This window comes from Gallus gallus, chromosome 4, assembly GCF_016699485.2.
Source record: "Gallus gallus isolate bGalGal1 chromosome 4, bGalGal1.mat.broiler.GRCg7b, whole genome shotgun sequence".
NCBI lineage: Eukaryota > Metazoa > Chordata > Aves > Galliformes > Phasianidae > Gallus > Gallus gallus.
The window spans coordinates 74,491,671-74,512,981 of NC_052535.1; the positions used below are offsets into that span (position 1 = coordinate 74,491,671).

Genomic DNA, 21,311 nt, shown 5'->3' on the forward strand with positions numbered 1-21,311 from the left:
AGCAGGGTGTAAAGGCGAAGCTGCTCACTTACCCCGCTGAATGAACCCTCTCCCGGAGCGCAGCTGGGGCAGAGAAAAGGAGCAGCAGCAATCTCTCGTTTTCCGCGATCCCCCCTTTTCAGAGCCCCAAGGCCCGGCCCGACCCACCCGTGACCCGGCGGCGGGCAGCCCCACGCGTAGCCAGGCTTCCTGCCGGTTGCCGGGGAAACTACGGGCCGCCGGGAGCCCAACATTCCTCGGCAGGCCGAGCCCGGGGCCGAGCATGCGCGGTGGAAGGGCGTGCGCGGGGCTCTTCTCCGGCTGGAATGGCGGGCGGGATGTGCGGCTGCCTGTGTAGGGTGAAGGTTGTCCGCTCGTCCTCTGTCACCTCAGTGCTAATATCTGCCACCAGCCTGCCTTTTCCCCAGTTACAGCCCAACTGTGTCCATCCCAAGCCTCCCCCTTGGCTTCCATCAGTAGCCTCGCTGAATCAAGTGGACTGTGAAGACATAAATAAAAAAATACTGATATTACTTGCCACGTTCTCTGTGCAGTCATTTCAGTTTCAATTACAAGTACAGAAAATACATTTTTTTTTTCAGTTAGCCCACTCAGACTATACTGAATTTGTGTCATAAATAGAGTATTTATTCATATAAAAACACATCTGCATGTAGTAAGTGACCTTTTGAGCAAAAGGATACATTTTTGTCTTCTGCGAACCCAGTAAATCATCAGAATGCTTTTGTGCCTTCCTCGAGAAAAGTGTTTATTCTTTCATGCACTCAGCAGTAAATCTCCAAACAAGACGTGTTTCTGGTTTGCTTAAATGGTGTGGGATACAATCCTTCCAGAATCACACATTCTTTTTCACTTTTGTAATTTACAGCAAGGAACTGGATGTGAGTTCACTAATGGATAAGATAGGCTGCTCTCTTGGTTTTCCACAAAAACAGGAAAATGCACTGACAGAGTTGAAATAGTTGTCAGCTGCGTTTTGAAAACTACCATCGGCCTTAGATTTCGGCCAATGTTGGCATTTCATACTTGCTTTTATCCAACATAAATAGTTTGTATCTGCCAGGAATTGGAAGTTCTGAGGACATTTGCGGAGTTCAAATGGGGCTGCATGATTTAATGCCTTTTTATCAGTGTAATGTGGAAATGCAGAAGAAAAGAATGTTAAAATTAATGCTGGAGAAACTGAGAAGGGAAGAGGAGATTTCTGCTTTATATATAGATCTTTTAACTAGCAAAAATTACAGTACTTTCACAGAAGGTTTTTATTGTTCCACAGTACTAAAGGCAATAGAAGAATTGATGTCCTTCTATTCATAAATGTTATAAGCTGGTGAGGATCTCAGAACAGTACAGTATTTATAAAGCATATCCTATAGTTCTTTGAAAATCACCTTAAAAACGCAGACCAGTGTGCTCATCTCCATAATGATGAAAAAGAACTGATTTTCTGTGTGAGGTTTATTTTCGGCTTAGTTATTATAGTATCATTTCAGTCATGTATCTGTTCTAGTATCTTAGTGAGTACAGAACAAACTACAGCTATGCTCAGTGATGGAAAAAAGTAGTACTATAATTCCTAAGTCAGTAGGAGGTATGAACTGCTGTGTTGTCTGAAGCAAAATACCACTGATCAGCTCTGTGGAGTCAGCAACTCCCACTGAGTTCCTGGAGGCATAGAAACTACTGGTTTATAGAAGAACAAGTAAGACTCAGTTTCTGTTCAAGAGCAGAGATTTACTCAGCGTTCAGTCAGTTTCCTGGAAAATGAAAAATAGAGGAGCATTACAGTACATCAGTTTGTACAGTATAACAGGAATCCCTGCCATACTTTACACATGGTCTTCATTCCTCTTCTTCAGGGAAATGATGCATGAAATCAAGGATTGAGAGATACCGGTGTGGATGCCTGATAGAGGCGTCTCTCAAGGGGGTCACGTGGTGGGCAGTTCATCTCTTGAACTGGGAAGAATCATCACATCATCTTAGCTGGCTCTCAAGAAATTGCCTGCATGCAAATCTTCAGGCATAAGGTCACCAAATATGGGTCAAAATGTCTTCGTTTACAATAAAATATTTTTCACACTGTCTCTCATATTTGTTAGTTGTTATAGAAACTAGTCTGTATAGTTGTAAACATATTTGGGGGGTGGACAATTTAGAAGGAAAAAATACTTTAACAGCAAAATATTAAGATACCATAATAATAATAATATTAATAAAGCAAATTATTTTCGTATTTTTCTCCATCACAGTGTTATCACTTTGTAGTGTTAAATGTGATGTAAAGATCTACTCTTACTGTTGTGTACTCACATAACATTAGCTCCAATTACTATTATTTTCTCCATTGTGTATTTTTTATTTTATTTTATTTGTCATAAATCTTTCATAATGAGCAAAATAAGCAAAAGAAAAAAAATACAAATAATTTGTGATTTTTTAGACACTAAAAGAAATGCAATCACTTATATGTATGTGAGTGTTCAGGAAAGAATATAAAAATCTGAGTTTTTAATAATGATTTGTTTGCTGAATTTTGCTTAACACAAGAAAGGGTTTACCTTTACAGCGTTTAAAATTGTTTCCTCTTTCTATGTTAGTATTCATCTAATAATATATGAATTGATATATTTTCATTTGAAAATATTTTAGAAATTTCTAAGCCAAGTGCCATTTTAGCCCCAGTTGAGGACTAATAACTCTTACAACCTACTAAGAATGATGAAAGTACAAAGCATGTTTCCTTGATTCAGTATATTTGCTAATTCTTGTTATTTCTCCAATAATTCTTAACAGTTAGAGATTTTCATTGACCTCCCAAAAAGTCCACAGTTTACACTGTAGTTTCAAGTGTTTTCCTTAGATAGTGTTCAAATTCCATTCCCCAGAGTTTTTCTCCTTACTTCACCACTCTATTTGCTTTTATAAAGAGTAGTCTATAAAAAGAGGAGTTATTTTACAGCATTTGGAAAAGCAAGCTACAGAAGAGACTGAAGACACCTCGTTGTAGGTTTTGGGTTTCTTCTACAGAGGTTCAGATGCTCCAGCCACTTTCATTGAGAAATATCATGTATACAGTATCAGGTGATTGGTTCAGTGCCTGTCAAAAGTTGATGGACCTGTAAATATTCCCTTACATCCTCAGTGAAAATTGGTGTGAAAGAGAGCCATTTCAGTTGAAGGATTTCAGATAACTGTCCACAGATGCTTACATTCTGCTTTAATACATCAGAAATGACTAGATATTGCCTATTATTAAGTGCTAAATTGCTGGGAGGACTTTGGATTAGGAGATCAAAGTCCTGTGTAAAACTCAGAGGCAAACTCCCATGAAGCAGATAGTACCACTGGAATATTTGCATTTCTTTATGCCAGGTTGGACGAGGCCCTGGGCAACCTGGTCTAGTAAATGGGGAAGTTGGTGGCCCTGCCCGGCAGGGGGGTTGGAGATTCATGATCCTTGAGGTCCCTTCCAACCCGGGCCATTCTGTGATTCTGTGATTCTGTGTAATCATTCCCATTAGTTTTGTCAAAAGAGTTAGGAACCTGTATTTCTTTGAGTAATTGTACGTAAATCATAGTTTTATGATACTTGCTTTTCTGCCTCTCTGCTTTTCATCAGAATCTCCTTCCCTAAGTTAAGTTTCAGGAGTCCTTACCACAGAGTGTGAATGCTTAAACAGCTAAGAACAAGATTCACATTAGGTACAAAAGCTGAGTAGGCAGTGGTCTGCACAAAGTTGTGGAAAATGTGAAGAAGAAAGCTGTGGTTTTAGAGAAAGTTAGGGGCAGGACACTTGGGGAAAATGAAGATGGATTTATATCTGTGTCTTCTTTTATGGAACTCAGTGCTCACAGTGTCCAAAGCTAATGATAAAATTCAGAGGCAGTAGTAGCCAGGAATTAGAGGGCTCACTGTGTTATGGAGGTTATTATTAGTCATGGGGCAGTGTTCTTTAAATGAAAGACAGACATGTACAGGCTTTACCTGTGCTCACCAAATGATGAACTATATTAACTATTTGAAAACTAAAACTACTAAATTTCTGAGGCAGGATACATGTAGTTGAAAATATGCTTTGGAAATAGCCAAGCAAATGGTGAAAGGTTGCAGGTGATTCTTAGAGTGGTGCAGTGAGAGCTGTTTGACATGTCTTCCCTCCCAGGTTTGCGCAGGGAAAGAAGCGATACGCAGGCACACCGTGCAGTTTTGGATTTCTCCACTTGGTGGCAATCATTCCCTGTCTTTCCTTGCCGCTTTTGCCTTCTGGGAAAGCTGCAGCTCTGCATTGTTCTGTAGCCTCTCTCACTTTGGAGAGACAAACAAGGCAAAAGTCAAAATATCAAAGGTTGAAAAACAGAAGAGTTTGTTAAGTGGAAATGGAAGTATTTCATAGTTCAGTTGTCAGAGAAATTGCATTCTTTGTTAGGAAACCTTTTATCAGTTCTTTCCCTCTGTAGGTCAAGGATCAGTAGCGATATATAAAGTATTGAACAAGAACAGTTTTACTGAACCTTATAACCCTTCACAGAATGAGGCAAATAATAATAACAATGAAAAATATCCTTCACAAATTCACAAATCATCATGAGAGTATCTCTATTTCTGCTTTTGTGTGTGTGTTCCAGCTACAGGAGTAAGTACATGCAGTCTGGACTCCTTGGTCTGAAGAAAACATACTGGGCAGAGTTGTTGCTCTGACTAGCCAAAAATGTGTCTGCAGAAGCTATATAGTTGGACATAGCACTATCTTTCATAACATTAGCAGACGTTTCAGCTTTTCTTCTAAGTCCACGAAATTCTCATTTCTCTGTCAGAGATAGGAGAGAGCTGCACTGAGAACATCAGGCTGTGCTCCGAGGCACACACAGCTTGGATGTGCTGCAGCACAAAAGCATTTAACATCTCCCACATAGCAGGCACAGCTGGCACTTGAGATAACAAGTCCAAGGATGGTAGGAAGAGTTCTTTTTTTTTATGATACAGAGACAGTTTGAAAGACAGACTTATGGTCCATAGCACACAGTACTACAGTGGTGGCTGAGAACTAGTGACAGCCTAGGGATGTTCTGATGGTGACAAGGATGGGAGTTGTGGTAATAGTCATGATTAAATGATGCAGTGATATAGAGAACCAAAAATGGTGATGGCATTAATAGTTTTCATCTTTTTTTCTTTTTTTTTTCCAGAAAGTGGTGGTGGAACAACCCACAGACCCTCTGTCCTTCCCACACAGCAGTCACACTGGGGGATCAATGCTGCCCCATTGCCACTTGCTCTACTGGGTGTTGGAGGAGGAAGAATTAAAACCTTTTCTGGGGAGTCTTTGCTCTGGGGAGCCACATAACAGTAGTGAGAAAGGTGGGTGGCATGAGTGGGTGAATGAGTGGCATGAGTGGGTGAATGAGTGCACCAAAGGGGAACCACCAGCAGAGCACAGCAAAGGCTTCAAGTTTAGATGTTTAGATTTCATCTCCACGTGTTATAGTTCCCATAATTCAGACATCACTTTGGTTACCTGCATTTCTAACATCTGATCTGAGAGGAGACTTGAAAAGAGAAATAGCAAGTTATGACCAACAGAAAGAATTTTGTTGGTATGAATGGTGGACCAAATCAGAGATTAATATATCGTGATGTCTTGTGATTAAATTCTATTTTAAGCAAACAGAAAAGGTGTGTAGGGACTACTAAGTGAACAAGAGCAACTGTTCTTAATGTTTCCCATAAGTATTCTCCCATCCTTTCAGCTTTTCAATGCTCAGGAACATTCTGAGCCAGGGGTGATGCTGTATATTCAGTAATCTTCAGAGGATTTCTCTTCTTTGACATCTGGTCTCCTGTTCAAATCCAGGGGACTTTTATATTTCATTGTGACAAGGAGTCTCACAGCTCATCCTCGCTTTTTCCTTTATTGGTTGTGAACCTTCTACTTGCTAACTTTGTTTCTTACCAAATAGTTCTTCTCAGGCTCCTTCAAGGTTGCAGCAAGAGTATGGCGAGTTTCTGTCATCTCACAGTTATTTTTCTGATTATGAAAAATAAGGTGTTACTTCCCAGAATCCTAATACCATCTCTGTTCCTAAAATCACAAACTTTTTTTGTGTTTTAACTTGCCTAGATGTTTTGTAAAATCACAATTTGTTTAAATTATGACAGCTTTCCTAACCAGTAATGCAAAGCACTTCAGTCTGTTTGTAGTGGGCCACTATGTGCTTTATAACTGTCGTGTAGCTCACAGTATATATAGAAATTTCACTACACACAGAAGACCCCAAGTCTTTTTTTCTTCTGTCTTCCTTCCTTTCCTATTTCTTTTCTTCATATACAAAAAGTTTCAGTTCACAACAATGAAAATGGAACCATAAGCATCATGTCCCACTGAAAGTGCTGGTAAAATATGTTCTTGTGTCCTGCAGTATGATTACATTCTGTGTGCCTGTCCATTTTATTTAGCATAAAAATCCTGTATGCACTTCTAAAATGATTGTGCAAGTTATAATGTAGAAATTAGTCTTGCACATCGGTACACTGTTGCAATGATGACTTCCACAAATAATTACTTAGTGCTATTATTCATTTGAAGAGGGAAGCAATCAATGTAGTTTGAATAATAGTAAATACACCGGTGTCCTTACACAATTGCAAAAGGACTGTACTTAATGGGATAGGTTTTGTGCATTCACCAAGAACTGAGAAAAGTTTGATGGGGAAGGTTAGCTTGCCAGTTTTTTCTTTTTTTTCTCTTTTTTTGGGGGGGGGGGTGGGGGAGGATGAAGATGTTTTTGCTTATTCTTACTAACCACATTCTTATTTGAATAATTATTTCAATGCTCTGTGGTTTTTGCTGAGTACTAATTGTCTGTCAAGGATGAGGAGTGTTGTGTGAGTGTTTTTTCATCACTTAAATTATTTCTTTGAGTCTAAATAAATAATACCAATATTATTTATTGGATCCACCCAAGGGTGCTGAAGAAGCTGGCAGAAGTGATTGCCAAGCTGCTTTCCACCATCTATCAGTGTTCCTGGTCAGCCAGAGAGGTCCCAGAGGATTGAAGGCTTGCCAGTGAGACTCCCATCTACAGCAAGGGTTGTAAAGAGGATCCAGGGAACTGCAGGCCTGTCAGCCTGGCCTCAGTGCCAGGAAAGATTATGGAGCAGATTATCTTGAGTGAGATCACATGGCATGTGCAGGACAACTGGGGGATTAGCATGGGCTCATTAAAGGCAGGTCCTGCTTGACCAACCTGATCTCCTATGATCAAGTGATCAAGTCTTTTATTTACAGCATTTCACATCTCAGCCATGAATATTCTGGGGTTTTTTAGCACTCTTGGATGCAGGATCTTCCCAAGAAAAAAAAGGATGAGTCTACTGCTTTGATAAGCTCAAGATATTTTATTGGTGAGACTGATCTCTTTACCTAAATCCAATAGACCTAAACATATCCTAGAATTCCAGATTTGGTGTGTATGTATGTTATTACTTCTGTCAGTTTTACTGGTGCAAATATAAGTTTCTGAAGAATTTTTGGGCTACTAAGCAGAGCAAATCCTGGAAGCAGAGTCTGGACAATCAGCTGTGCCATGAGAGCCTGTAAAATGAAGTATGGAGCAGGTACCCTTCCAGTGTTGCTTCCAGTGCCCATTGTGATCCAGAAGCACTGGGCCGAGCCTGTGTATAGCAGGGCTTGGTATTAATGAGGACTATGGACTGCCTGCTGTTCAACGTTGCACTGCAGGACCTCAAATGATGGGGAAAAGGCTGGCAAGAAAACTGCATGGCAGTTTTAGTATTAAGAAGGCCATGAGAGTTCATTAGTTCTCCTCAAGTTCTGACTGGGCTTATTAACTCCGCAATGCTCCAGTTGCTGCTGTGGTGGCTGCAGGTAGTAGATATCCCCTCTGGAATTAGACAGCTTAATAGTTTTTCTAGTAAGAGAAAATTCTTGTTTTTGTAGAACCCTGAGATATTTCAGACTTAAAATCACGTTATTTAGTGATGAGGTTTCCCAGATTAGTTCCAGCTGAGGTGATAGGACTACACAACATAATCTAACTCCTTTCAGACAGATTTGTGTTTGTCCCTAAAGTGGTATACGTATACCATATAGCTCTGCCTCAGCACAATTCAGCCCATTTCTCAGTTGGGCTTAGTTTGTGAGTCTCTACACAATGCCGTGCCTATTTCCCAAGGTGCTTGGTAGATGCAGAAGCAAAAACGTGGTATGTGAAGATATCACATCAGTAACTGAAGTCTGAAGGGTTTACCAAGCTGAAGAAGCCCAAAGTTCAAATGTCCGTGCATGTACATTGTAACCGTGTAGGTGGCAACAGATTTGTTATGAAAAATAGAAGCACCGTATAGTAGAGGTGATAATCAAATCCTCAGTGGCAATCTGTTGATAACAGCACACAGCAACCATGTTGGATTCACTAAAGATGTAGAAAAACAATAGGAAGTGCAAATTCCAGTGGGTCTCTTCAAAGTACTGTTAAGCACTGAAGCAGAACCATTTGGAGAATACTAGTTTGGAGAATGGAATTGCGATGAGAAAAGTATTGTGAAAAGTGCTCAGGCTGGACGTCTGACTGTAAAATTTTGCATGAGAACAAAAGCTTCCATGGCTAGAGGAAAACAAAAAGAGAACTTTAGGCTATATAAGAAAAAAGGCTCAAGACAATATTAACCACAAATCTTTGGATCTACCTCTCAACTGCAAAATAGTTTACAGTAATAAGACTGAACTTGATCAGCCTGAAAAATTTGAACTGAAGTAATTGTTTCTGCACAGTAGAATACAATAAAGCTGATTCTGCCAGGCCCAGTTCGGTGCTTTTATGTGTCCTCAAGGCACCATTTATATTCTAATAAAGGGAATTTGTGCATTGAAAATTATTTTATCCTTAAGTCACAACAATTCCCTGGTGTTGGTACTTAAAAAATTATAAACTAATTAATTCAATGCTCTTCCCCAGAATGCCTAATAGTATTCTTCCCCCCATCTGAAAGATATGCTACTGGGTTGGGATTGTAGATTTAGGACCTTTGTGAAGGAAAAAGCTTTGTAGCCATGAAAGATCTTATATCAAAACAAAAGAAGAGTTTATAAAGAGTTATTCTTTGTATCTTCTGTAAATGTTGTGGTCCATTCCAGATCAGTCAACCTCTCCATCAACTTACAAAGAAATTTCCAAATGGGCAAATCCCCAATTCTGCCAAAACTCCATTTGCTTGTTTATTTTTTTCTTAATTTGATTGCCAAGAGTTTGTGTTTGACTTGTTGCCATGAATAAAACCATTCCTCTTTCAACAATGGGCTCTCTGGGAGTGGTGTGGGAACGCTAATCCCATTACACAGCTCAGAAGTTCCCACTCTGCAGTGACCCAGGAAAGGCGGCTTATCGGGCACTTAGCAGAGCTGTCAGCTGGTCAGCTCAAGAAGAGTGTTTGTCTTTGTGGAGCAGGCCAGGGGAGCAGTAGTAAGGGTTTGTTTGTTTGTTTTAAGTAAATAGAACAACAGGGAACTTCTACATCCTTGACCTGAAAGTCATGTCCATGTAAAAAGAGAACATTAATGGTAAAACATACTACAATGTCAGCGACACAGTGGTCAACTGTGCTAGTTGATTTATAATCAAGAGATGAGTGGAGTCTTTGGAAGCTGCTGTATCTTGTGACATTTTCTGTGACCATCTAGATCATTGCTAGATGCCTCTAGTATGGCTTTCCCTGAAGCTAAATAGCACTGAGAGTCAGTGATGCTTACGTATTTTTGATCTTAGTGATGGACATCTTGTGATGCCTTCTGTCACGTGGCCAAGATCTAGTGACACCAGAGTGGATGTAACTGGAGAGGAAGGACTCTCTGCGAAGGCAAAAACCACAGCATAGTTGAGAGGGGAAAAGGGCAGACTTCACAGTGATTAGCTGAGATTTGGAAGGTGTGGGGTGATCGCATCTATTTCAGCATTAGAAGACACATGGAAAAACATAGCAGTGCCTTAGTTTTGGTAAGAATGGGACTAATGCAAAGCAGGAAAAAACGTCTGTTTTTTCCTCTTTGATTTAACTCTGCATTTGACTTGTGAAGCCATTTCTATAGGAAAGGGGAGTAGGAGTGCTGTAAGCACCTGAAATGTTGTTTTCCAGAAGCTCAAGCACTGAGTGTCATACTCTGTCTAGCTTCAATCTTAGTCCTGGTGCTTTAACTGATCAAATTGTTCAAATAAAGCAAAATACCATTCATTGTGGGTACAAAATCCACAATAGACCAGAACTCTTTTACTTTCTGGATTCAAGTCCTGGTGCAGCTCCAGGAGTGTTATTGTGTGAAATTCTTTCCGTCTTTTGCCTAATATTCCCAGTATTTCTCTTTCACCTCTGTATAATGCTCGTATTCAGAAGACATAAACTAAACTGTGCTCATGAGAGTCTTGAATAGCCTAGTGATGACAGCCTAACCAGAAAGCATTGCTGTTTTAAATTGTCATTTAGAGAATAGCATTATGAAATTCTTCTTTAAGAGTCAATGCATTAACACATTTTTTCCTTCTCCTCCTGCCCCTTATTACAGACTTGAGAGCAGTTCCTGTTTCCTAATGCACTTCGAAGAATGAACAAATCTTGTAAACCATAAACATCCGTTCCCAGTGTCACTGAAGACTGTTGAGGGAACGCAGGGATTCTGCAAACCAAGGACTCTACTTGGTAAAGAACTGCCCTTCAGCTATAGTTTATCTATTTGTTTGCTTTCATACATTTTAACCAATAGCATGACGTGCTGTGATTCTGAGTTGCTGTGTCCTTTTTTTTCTTTTCAGGGCAGATATAGGCAACAGTGAATTTTCTGTACTCAATATTTAGTCTGTATAGCATAAAAGGATAACAAAATGCTACTTGTCTCAGTGCACTGGGGTGTGTGCCACCTATAACCTGTTAAAGGAAATAAGGACATTGAACTAGATATATATGATCTGTGTTTTAGTTTTGCATTTTTTTTTAATTGCCTGTTACTTCATTGCCCAAGGTCAGTCTTTGTCAGACAAGTGGACCAACAGTTCTCTAGAGTAACATAAAACCATTAAGTTGCTCTTTGATCTTGCACCTTCTTTAGAACCTTTTAATCAATTAACCATGAAGCTACTCAGCTTGTCTTATTTCCTGCACATAAAACTACTTTGGTCTAGCTGACATGTTACTACATTATAGATCAAAGATTGAAGGAAACTTCACATCCAGCCAGGATAATTATGTGGATTTTTTTCTGTATCTATTAGATAATTTTTCATCCCTCAGATAGAGGAAAACAGCATTTTGATCTAGATTGAATAAAGGATTTGTGTGTATTTTAAAGGGTGACTAAATGGATTTTAGTATAATTGACCTTACTCGGGATGTGAACTATTTCATGGCTAGTTTGCTGAGCCTCAACTGTCCCTATATATATTGAGAGTACCCACTATTGATAATAAGAGAAAACATGACCTACGGGAATAGGAGCACTGATCTCTTTTTTAGGATACCTCTAAACAAGATAGAGAAATTAAATACTGAATGTACTGTAATGTGATGCAAATCAAAATCCTTTTAGTCCAGGAATTCAAGTTTGATATAGTTGTGGTTTCAGGCTTGTAGGCCCACACTTCTGCAATTTTACTGGTTGATAGTAAAACTTTTTATCAAAGGAATCAGAGATCCCCTCAGTATTATATTCTTTTAGATCTGTGGATGTTTATATTAGTACTTACTAGTTATATGGAAGTTAAGGTGTCTCAAAATCTACTCCCCATTCCTTCTGGACAAATCCTAGATTACACAAACTTACTTAATTTACCTCTTTCTGAGCTTCCCCCTGAAGTGCACAGAGTGTCACCCATACTGGTCCTATGCAGCAAAACATCTGCTTACTTGGGTTTTGTTCCAGGCATATTTTGCACAGCTGCTTCCTGTGGCATCGGCATATTCTCCTTATGCTTCCTGATGCTGAAAGCTGAGCTGGCCTGGCCCACATGTAAGAGTGTCACCAGGTGTATGCATTGGCAGCACCTGGAAATATAAAGAATCAGCATAATTTCTTAAGAAAAAACAATGCCCTATTATGTTGTATGTTTTTTTTTCTTTTTGTTGTTTGTTTGTTTTTGTTTTTAAGTAGTAAAGCAGCTTCTTTTGAAAGTAGATTCTTTTGAAAGAATCTGCTTTGTGAAATGGTGGTGTAGAATATTCTTCATAGATATCCCCCTATTCTCTGAAGGTGTACCTTATATCTAGACTCTCTACACTTCAAAGTAGATAGGAAATGGGAACCCTTGTAGCTGTTATAAATCACATTATTTTCATGCTAAGTTTAAGCCATGCTCTATTTGCAAATCTGTATTGATTTTTCTGAATGTTATGCTTCCTTTAACTAAACAGGTCCCCGCTGATGTTTGTCATCTTCCTTGTAAGCTGAATTAAAAGAGAATGAAGAAGTTAGTGGATGGTGTGTATAAAGTGTTCTTTGATAGATATGCATCTTTTGAACAAAGAAGAGCACTTTCAGCTCATGATACTAAGGAAGAAATATTTTCCCTAATCTCTGTACAAATTTCTTATGTAAATCTAAATGGAAATTTCCCAGAAAAAGAAAAGATATTCGTAGAACTTGTTCTTACACATACCTCCGCTGTACCTCTTTACTGCTGGTTTTAAGATCCAGTGGGGTGCTTTCCTTTTGGGATTTGAAAAGATACAGAAATCCAAAAGGAGTCAGAAGGAGGTTACGCTTAATTTTGAGCCTAAAGCAGGCCAAACTTGAGATTTTAGTGTTTGTTTTCTTTCTACCTCAAGCTGTAAATCATCCAGGATTCATCAAACTGTTTGCAAACCTAATCCAAGCTGGACCAAGTTACAGACTGGACCAAGATGTAGGTTTATAGTAATGCCTGAAAACAGGAAAGACTTTAGATCAGAAAGGAAAAACTATCTGGTTTCATTATATGTGGCTTCAAGTTTCATTACAAAAGGGTTTACATGGCTTTGATCCCTTAATTTGGCTAAAAACAAGAAAAGAAATGATCTGCATGTGCACACAGCTATTTCAGTGTGTGCATGTGACTAAAATAGATATGCTGTATGCACGTTCCATGCAGAAATGCGGCATTTAAAATGCATAGATTGTGAAATCAAGATAGATTAGGTCAAACATCCTCACTGGCGGCTACCTTGAATTCTTAATCATATCTGCTGTTGTTCAGAACTGCTCAGGAAAACTGAAAAGTGTAAATAAGTTCACAGCCTGAAGAAGAAAGAAACAAAGAAAAAAAGTATGTGCCTTCTACTGTTGTATATGCGTATGTATACACATACACTAAGAACAAGATTTTACAAGAAGAATCTGTTTTCCATAATGCTTTATTATGGAGCCACAATTAAGTGAGTCTTCAAAAGGGAGTACTAAAGAAATGACTTCACTAGAAGCAGTTTTACAACAATGGGGCTCATCTATTTTTTATTTTTGGTTAAAGACCTTCTGTCTTTCTGACTGCTGTCACTGAAGAGGAATTGCCAATTCCCTTCACTGCTCTGGAGTCTGGAGAGCAGTGATGAGAAGCGAGCTCCTTTCCCACAAATCCCAGACAGCGCTGACATGGGGACAAGGGCAGAGCTGAGGGAGAGCATCCACACACACCGAATAGCACAAAGTTTTTTCCACGGTAACGTGTGCTATGGCTTCTTTCACCAACTGCTGGAGGACTTGCACCACTGTTCCCAAACCAGGTTTTGTGCACTGAAACTATTAACTCATTTTTGTAGCAGATGATAGAAGTTTTGGTGGCTTCAGGCCAGACAAGTTGGGTTTACAGATGCTTTCCATCACTGAAACAGCATGAAGCAGCTTGAGCCTATAGTGAATCTGGCCCTAGATTTCTTGAAACCAGTGTTTTCTTCTCAATAGTTTAATACCCCTGTTTTCTTGCATTTTACAACTCTATTCAGTACCATGTGAAGTGCAAATGGACTGTGGATACTTCTGCTGGAAGAAGTTATTCCCATACGTGAAGACTTCTGACTGGTTGCTAATTTGTGGGGCTGTAATTATCCTTTCTACAAAATTTTGAGAGTATATGGCTGTATTTGTTTCCCAAGAACAATTGCAGCAGTTAATTCCCTCTATGTTCAGTCCCCAGAAATTTGATACTGAACAAGGGCTGGTTCCTTTTTATCATTCTTACAACCTGTCTTTCCTAGGTCCTCAGGCCTTACCTATTTGTTTATTCTTTATTCTCTTCATCAAAATAATTGGGGAAGCTTTCCCTTCCCTTCCCTTCCCTTCCCTTCCCTTCCCTTCCCTTCCCTTCCCTTCCCTTCCCTTCCCTTCCCTTCCCTTCCCTTCCCTTCCCTTCCCTTCCCTTCCCTTCCCTTCCCTTCCCTTCCCTTCCCTTCCCTTCCCTTCCCTTCCCTTCCCTTCCCTTCCCTTCCCTTCCCTTCCCTTCCCTTCCCTTCCCTTCCCTTCCCTTCCCTTCCCTTCCCTTCCCTTCCCTTCCCTTCCCTTCCCTTCCCTTCCCTTCCCTTCCCTCTCCTTTCTTTTTTCTTTCTTTTTTCCTTCTCTCTTTACTTTTCAAGTTTTATTACTTAAAGATTTTGCTGGCCACCATTCTTGCCAATTGCTACAAGCACGTATCTGTACCAGTTAATAATACTTGAGTTTTAAATGCTCAAGAATTAACCAGAACATTCTTTCCATCACCAGCACGGGCATTTTGCGCCCACCAGTTTTCTCAGTGAATGTAGATGCAGGATTGCCACAGAGGGTGTGAGGAAATGCCCCATGTGGGCCATGGAAAGGGCAGGCACTGTGTGGTATTCAGGCATAAAAACATATCCCAGTCTTCTTCTCCACAAAACTTACAGTAGATCTGGGCAATTTCTTTCTCTAACGCTGGACACCCACAGGCGTCCTGAGGGAATTATCAGTCAATTCCAGCTAAAGTGCATCAGCTCAGCTTCCTCTCCTGTTCTCTCTAATGATGGTGGTACTGTTTTTACATTTCTACCCTTATCTTTAGAAAAAGAAAAGAAATGTCAGAAATAATTATTCCCCAAAGTACTTCCTTACTGCATTAGTGTGTTTTGAGGGGTGTACCTGGAGGCTGCTGAATAGCAATATTTGCTAATCACATAACCATTTGCTCAGCAAAGAAAGAAGGCAACAACTAATGAATAATTACTTCTGACTTTTTGTGAATTTAGAAACATATATTTTTTTGATAGATCGGTGTGATTTTTGCGGTCAATTTTATTTACTGTTGACACCGACTCATCTCCTTACCTTTTTCCTAGAAAATCAAAATAAAACTTCTCAAAAATGCTTGAATAGATAAAGAAGACCCAGTTAAAAAAAAGAAAAAGAGGAAAAAAAAGAGAGAGAGAAGAATAGGCAAACTCCAAACACTTCAAACTTGCTATTTCAAAACAGCAGTCAACTTCTACAGCACAGGTCAGCTGGTAGTGCTCCTATTGCTGTTACCATAGCAGAAACACAGAAATGTGATTAAATAAATAAAGCTAATCAGAAGCAAAAAAACAAGTTTGCAGTAAAAACAGCTCAAGTTAACCTATTCTCAGAGGACTTTGAAAGAAAACATACTTCTAAAGATGTGCTGTGAATGATTTTAGGCACAGCTGCGGGGAAAAAGAGGTATCCTTTGCCTTTCTTTAGAAGGATTAAATCTGTCCTGGAAATTAACCAAAGTGGACAAATGGGCCATCATACAGAAACAACAGATTGAAGCTCAGAATGTGAAAAACATTGAGAAAGGATAAAAATATGCAGGAAAATGGTTACTGGGCCTTTTAAAGGAAGTTTAATGACAGAATAGGCAACCCAGGCACATTAATTCTATCTTTACTTGTCTCTTGTGATATGGAAAGTATCCTAAAAGGAATTAAAAGGAATTAAAAAAGAAGAAGAAAAAAGGAGTTCTAACAGACAAAAACAGATAACAATTTCCCTGCTCTGGGTCTAAAATTTCATAGAACGTATAGGCTTATATCAATCCGTCCATGTCAGACTGTTCTACAGGAGCTAATGTAATATCTTCCAGATTATAAAAAACATGGAAAAAGCCTGATCTTTATAACTGAATGTGTAACCTGTCTCCCTCCTTTAAGGCAGATCTTCTGATCCCTCAAGAAATGTTAATGAATAACTGAAAAAGGAACAAAAACCAAGTCTCAATCTGTATGTAGTATAGTAATGCACAGTATTTGGAGGTACTGAGGTTCGATGGTTGGAGCTAAAGTTGTTTACCTCTGAATTGGAGTGAAATAAAGGGATGGGGTTGTAAAGACCAGAAAGCATTAGTAAGATCAACATTTTAAGTTTGAGCTGTGGATCTGGGAGGCAGTTTGAAAGTCTGTTCCCATGGCTGAGCAAAATTCCTGCAGCATGGGTGTCATGCTGCAGAGCTGGAGCATATTTGCCGGGTCTGCGGATAGCCAGAAGTCTTGCTGTTCAGTGAGATGACTGTTTTTTCTCAGCTTGACAAATGACATACAGCACTGACAGAGCACTTCTCCTTTGCTGGCCATCACCCCTACGGACACTGGCCAGAACAGCAGCAGCAGGAACATACCCTCCAACTCTGATTTAATCTCATGGAGCCCAGGAGACCAGTGAATAGAGCTGTTAACTCTCTGTTTGGTTTGCTTTTCCCATCTGTGTTTTATTAAACTGAGAACAAGATTTATTCACTTTTTTTTTCTTTTTTTTTTTCTTTTTTAACATCAGGAGCTGTTGGTGTCCAAGATGATGGTTGATGTTAAGGTATACATACACAGTTTAACCTGGCTGAGGGCCAAAGAGGCCTATAATTTCCAGCCTAGACCATTTATTTGCAAAAGGACACAAAATCCTTCTGCTCTCAGACATTTTTGAAAGGATGAACATGACTACTTTCCTCTCTCCCAGGAACACAATACATAAAGAGCCCAGTAAAACAGTAGGCTCTCCAGGATGAGCCAGGCTCTCAAGGCATGCAGGCAAACACTTCAGTTTTACTTTATTGACAGCCCCTACACAGTTACAACTACTGGTGATTTTCTGATTTCCACTCCAGGAATCTTAAATAGACTGGAGATACCAGCTCAATGTATAAATATTTCTTCTAAGAGCCAAGGATCCTGAATGGCTCAGCTGGGGAATTTCACTTTACGAGAACTCAAATTATGTGCCAGGCTCTCCACTGTAAGGTGGGATACAGCTGGAGCACAGACACTTGCATGCCTAATGAGCTACCGAGAGAATAGCACAGGCTTCTAAGGAGAAGGAACCAAAAGATGACTTTGAATTGTTTCAAAAAGATTAACTTTTCTGCAAATACATCTAACTAAAGATAGAACAAGTGCGTGCTTTTGGGAACTGTAAAGAGGTTTCTTTTAAGTACATATGTTTCAAGCAGTAACTGATAAAACCCCCCAAATCCAAAGCTTCAAAGCAAACAGCCTCTAGCATTGTTGTTGCTTTCCCAAAACTTCTAGGCTTTTTCTTCTCAACAGCAGACTCCTTTCCAAAAAGCACCGCTCCTCTCCCTTCATCTCTTAATCATCATTAATTTTATCAAAACTAACACGATGGATCATCAGGACTGCCAGGTTTGTTGCCGTCTACAAAACTTCTGCACTCTGGTCTTCCCAGGCAAATGTTTTCATAGCGTCATATGAATACCACATTGATTGTAGCAGCTACACATGGTACCATCACTCTATAATGATTCTTGTAATATTAAGCTTTGTGGTACTCCCATGTGGTAATAAGAAGCTGTTCATGTTTGGATTTGACTTTCAACATCATTAACAAAAAAGCAATGCCTTTTTTTACTCTTTCATTTTAGAAGAATAGTCTTTTTTCCATGCTCTTTCACATTTTTATCATCTGAGATGACAGTAGGAGCTATGCACAAGCCAGTACAAATTAAGGAGTATTCTTGTGCTTTTGCTTTTAATTGCTTTTAAGAATACTGGCAGAAAAACGATGGAATCTCAGTTAACACAAATTCTTTTTCATTAGAAATCAAGAAAAATGAAACTTACAAAGTAAGGAACTGTACTGAGCCTTATCTTTCAGACCCAATGCTGTTCATGCATTTTCTTCAATACATTAAAAGCTTAATGTATGTGAGTGATTCCTATAGCAGGCCACAGATTTCAGGAGGGAAACGCAACCCCTGAACATGGTGTTAAAAGCTGCATCATTGCCACCTCATTTAGTTATATATCTGGAGTATTCTGCGCTGAACTAAATCCTCTACTGTGCTAGCTTTGCCTAAAGCTACAATTCCTTCAGATCCCCAGCTCATCCTCAAGGCATATCTGTACATGACAGTCTACTATTACAGCCATATTAGAGGAAATCCAACTGAGGGATGATAAATGCGTCAGGATGACCCATTCCATTGAGAAATGACAAAGTTGTGCTACGCCATAAACAGTGGCACAGCTTGTAGATGCTTGAGGATTTTCAGTGGTGAAAACACTGGGATGCTCCAATTTCTAAGCCATAGTTGGATGTGGGTGCCTTATATCTTCCCGAGAAGTACTTGTAGGTGCCAAAATTTTTTGTTTGATTTGCAATTAAATCTTAGGGGTTTTGTTTGTTAGTTTTTGCTTCTGCTTACAATCTTCCCAAAAATCCCAGCCTTGATGCCCTCAGGATCACTGTATCTGCTAGCACTGCTTAAATAACATTGCTCCTCTTCCTCTGTCAGTAAGACAGAAAGCAGTCAAGCTCCAGATACTTGGTACAAGAATTTTGGTTGTACATAGAACAGCAATACTGTTTCTCCAAGATTGCTATATAAATAGTACTTTGCAAAAAGACTTTGTCCTGAAAGCTTCTAATACTTAAGAAAGACTAACTAGAAGTCACAGGAACAAAAAAGAAGGCTTCATGTCAAAGGCAGTTGCATTTGGTATTTAGACAGTTTCTAAGGTAGACTGAGAAAAATACAGCAGTGTATGCAAAAATTGTATTACAAAAGTGAAACCTTTTAAAGTATCCTATCCAATCCATCTAATTGCTGGCATTTAAAATGCTTATTTCAACATTAGTGAAAATAAAGCTTTCTGAAGAATCAAGTTAATTAACACTGTCAAGTTGCCAATTTTATAATCATTAAAATACCAGGATGGACTTAATTTGCCTTTACACCCAGTGCATTTCACTTATTTAGACGTCTTTAGTTATTTCTGCTATGAGTTCTGCTGTGTTCGTAAGGAACTGACGGTTTTAGATGTCCCTGCCTGTAGGTGCAGTAATTCCAATGTAACTCCGTCAGACTTGCAGCAATGAATACACTAGAAATAGAGTTGGGTTTAATTCTCTTTTTTTTTTTTCTTTATACCAAATACTGTTTGCAACTACAAGTGTTTAATTAAAGGCTGTTAGACAATTTGAACTTTTCAGAAGAATACAAATAAAAGCAGTTAGTGAAGTAAATATCTGTTTAATTTACAAACATCAGTAGCATTACTGATATCAGTCCAAATAAGACAAAGCACACTGCATTACACATGTACACCTAACTTTTTTTTGTAAAAAAAATAATAAAATAAAATTGAAAAACATCTGCATTTTTACAGGGTACCCTGGGTTTTACTGAAAGAAGAACACAACCCACTATTAATGATTACCAATTCTACATTATAATTTAGCAGCAACATGTTAACGTAGGGAACATTAGGGCAGTAAAGTAGCTTTATTATTTGGGGAAAGTCACAGTTCTTGATAGCACAGCCTTTTTTTCTTTTTTTCTTTATAAAAAAAAAGGTAAAGGGCTCCATGGGAATATTAATTTATAAAGATCTACCTTCTAATGCCATTTTCTACATGCCATCTCATTTTCTGTAAGTACTGTATATAGGGAAAATTAATTTCTCTACAATTGCCACCTAGTGTAAAAGACATTTTCTGTCACACAGTATAGGTTCCTGGAAGGTGTCCTGAATATCTGCTGTACGTGAAAACTGCAGATTGTCATCACTTTCAGATTCAGCGACACCAAGTGGTCAGATTCTAAGGAAAAGAAAAGGAGAAAGGGATGGGGAGGAACAGACCAAAAACATTTACCCCAAGACGACATGCTACGTTAGTTCTATTGCAAAAAATCCTGATTTTTAAGTCTTTTTCTTTAAAAAAAAATACAAAAATACTGGGACAAATATAAATTAATATATATTAAAGCATTGAAAAACAGTAAAAGGGATGACCTAGGAGGGTTAAGTACAATGTACTTCGATACAATAAATATTTCTCAATGAAACCGAATACTGTATAGAGTTGTTTTTAGAACTCATAGAAACAGAAATCCATATTATTACTAATTTATCCATCAATAATCTATTTTCATCATCCCCCAAACATTTATATTACAAAAAATTAATACTGGAAAAGGGCAGATAAACACTTTTTGTATGCTTCTTTTGTTAACATGCTGACATAAAAGTGTACATCATCAGGAGATTTCAGGATTATAGTATATTCTCATATCTCCCATTTCCCATCCACTAAATGGGACCTCATCTTCTCAAGATGCTTAATAATTCTGAAAGATAAAATGTACTTCATACAATAATTATCTCTGTATGCATCCTCATCCATAGGTAAGTGATTGGTATGGTCTGTCAAGACAATAAAATATACTGATACGAAAATGAAAAAACAAGACACATGTTCTGATCAACATTTCATCTCTGAGCTGTTAAGTTGAAAGTCGAGTATGTATAGTGTCAGTGTATCTTCAGCATGTTATAAAGAAGAATCCGTGTTAAAAGTAGTTAAGTTTCCCATCACTGTTGCAATGTTACCAGGTCTTTTTTTTTCTTCAAAGCTCCTCTTGATTATGAGAAGTCTCAGTTCAAGCACTTGAATCTTTTTTCAAATGAAGAAAAAGTCTTTATTCTCATAATAAAAATAAGTCTGTTCTGTATTTTACAATATATTTCAAATATTTCCACTATGAAGCATTAATTAGTCCGACACGGTCAATAAGTATACAACATTTTCAAAAGACAAGTGTGACAGGAACACTTAGGAGGGACAATTTGTACAGCCACACTTCACCACTTTTTCAATCTCGTCCACAAATGACGACCCATCAGTGCATTCAAAAGAGTATTTCCGTCTCTTGCTCCTTAGTGGTCCACAGCACTGCCCGGTTGAACATCCTCCTTTACATTCTAGTCTCGATACCTTCTTGGTCGTCTGGCACGCAGCATACCCTTGCTGCTTTTGGTAGTAATCTCGGATTCGTTCCCCTCGACAAGAGATTTC

The 21,311-nt window shown here is 38.8% G+C and overlaps 2 protein-coding genes and 1 long non-coding RNA gene across 24 annotated transcripts in view; 1 reads left to right on the plus strand and 2 right to left on the minus strand.

The window, feature by feature from the left end:
* The window catches only part of PACRGL (parkin coregulated like), a 38,956-nt gene extending 38,688 nt beyond the window's left edge, over positions 1 to 268 (minus strand). For all 14 annotated transcript variants that reach the window (XM_040699433.2, XM_040699432.2, XM_046940750.1 and 11 more), the window contains exon 1: positions 33 to 268. In XM_040699433.2, the coding sequence (XP_040555367.1) occupies positions 33 to 264 (232 nt within the window). In that variant the 5' untranslated portion in view covers positions 265 to 268. The remainder of the gene's footprint in view (positions 1 to 32) is intronic.
* Positions 269 to 4,744: 4,476 nt separating this feature from the next.
* Positions 4,745 to 12,473, plus strand: LOC101750783. Its single transcript, XR_001466411.4, has 3 exons — positions 4,745 to 4,956; positions 5,191 to 5,362; positions 10,578 to 12,473. It is a non-coding gene; the product is annotated as an uncharacterized LOC101750783 (long non-coding RNA).
* Positions 12,474 to 19,469: 6,996 nt separating this feature from the next.
* The window catches only part of SLIT2 (slit guidance ligand 2), a 245,505-nt gene continuing 243,663 nt past the window's right edge, over positions 19,470 to 21,311 (minus strand). For all 9 annotated transcript variants that reach the window (XM_015285716.4, XM_025149451.3, XM_025149453.3 and 6 more), the window contains one exon: positions 19,470 to 21,310. In XM_015285716.4, coding sequence (XP_015141202.3) covers positions 21,069 to 21,310 — 242 coding nt within the window. In that variant the 3' untranslated portion in view covers positions 19,470 to 21,068. The remainder of the gene's footprint in view (position 21,311) is intronic.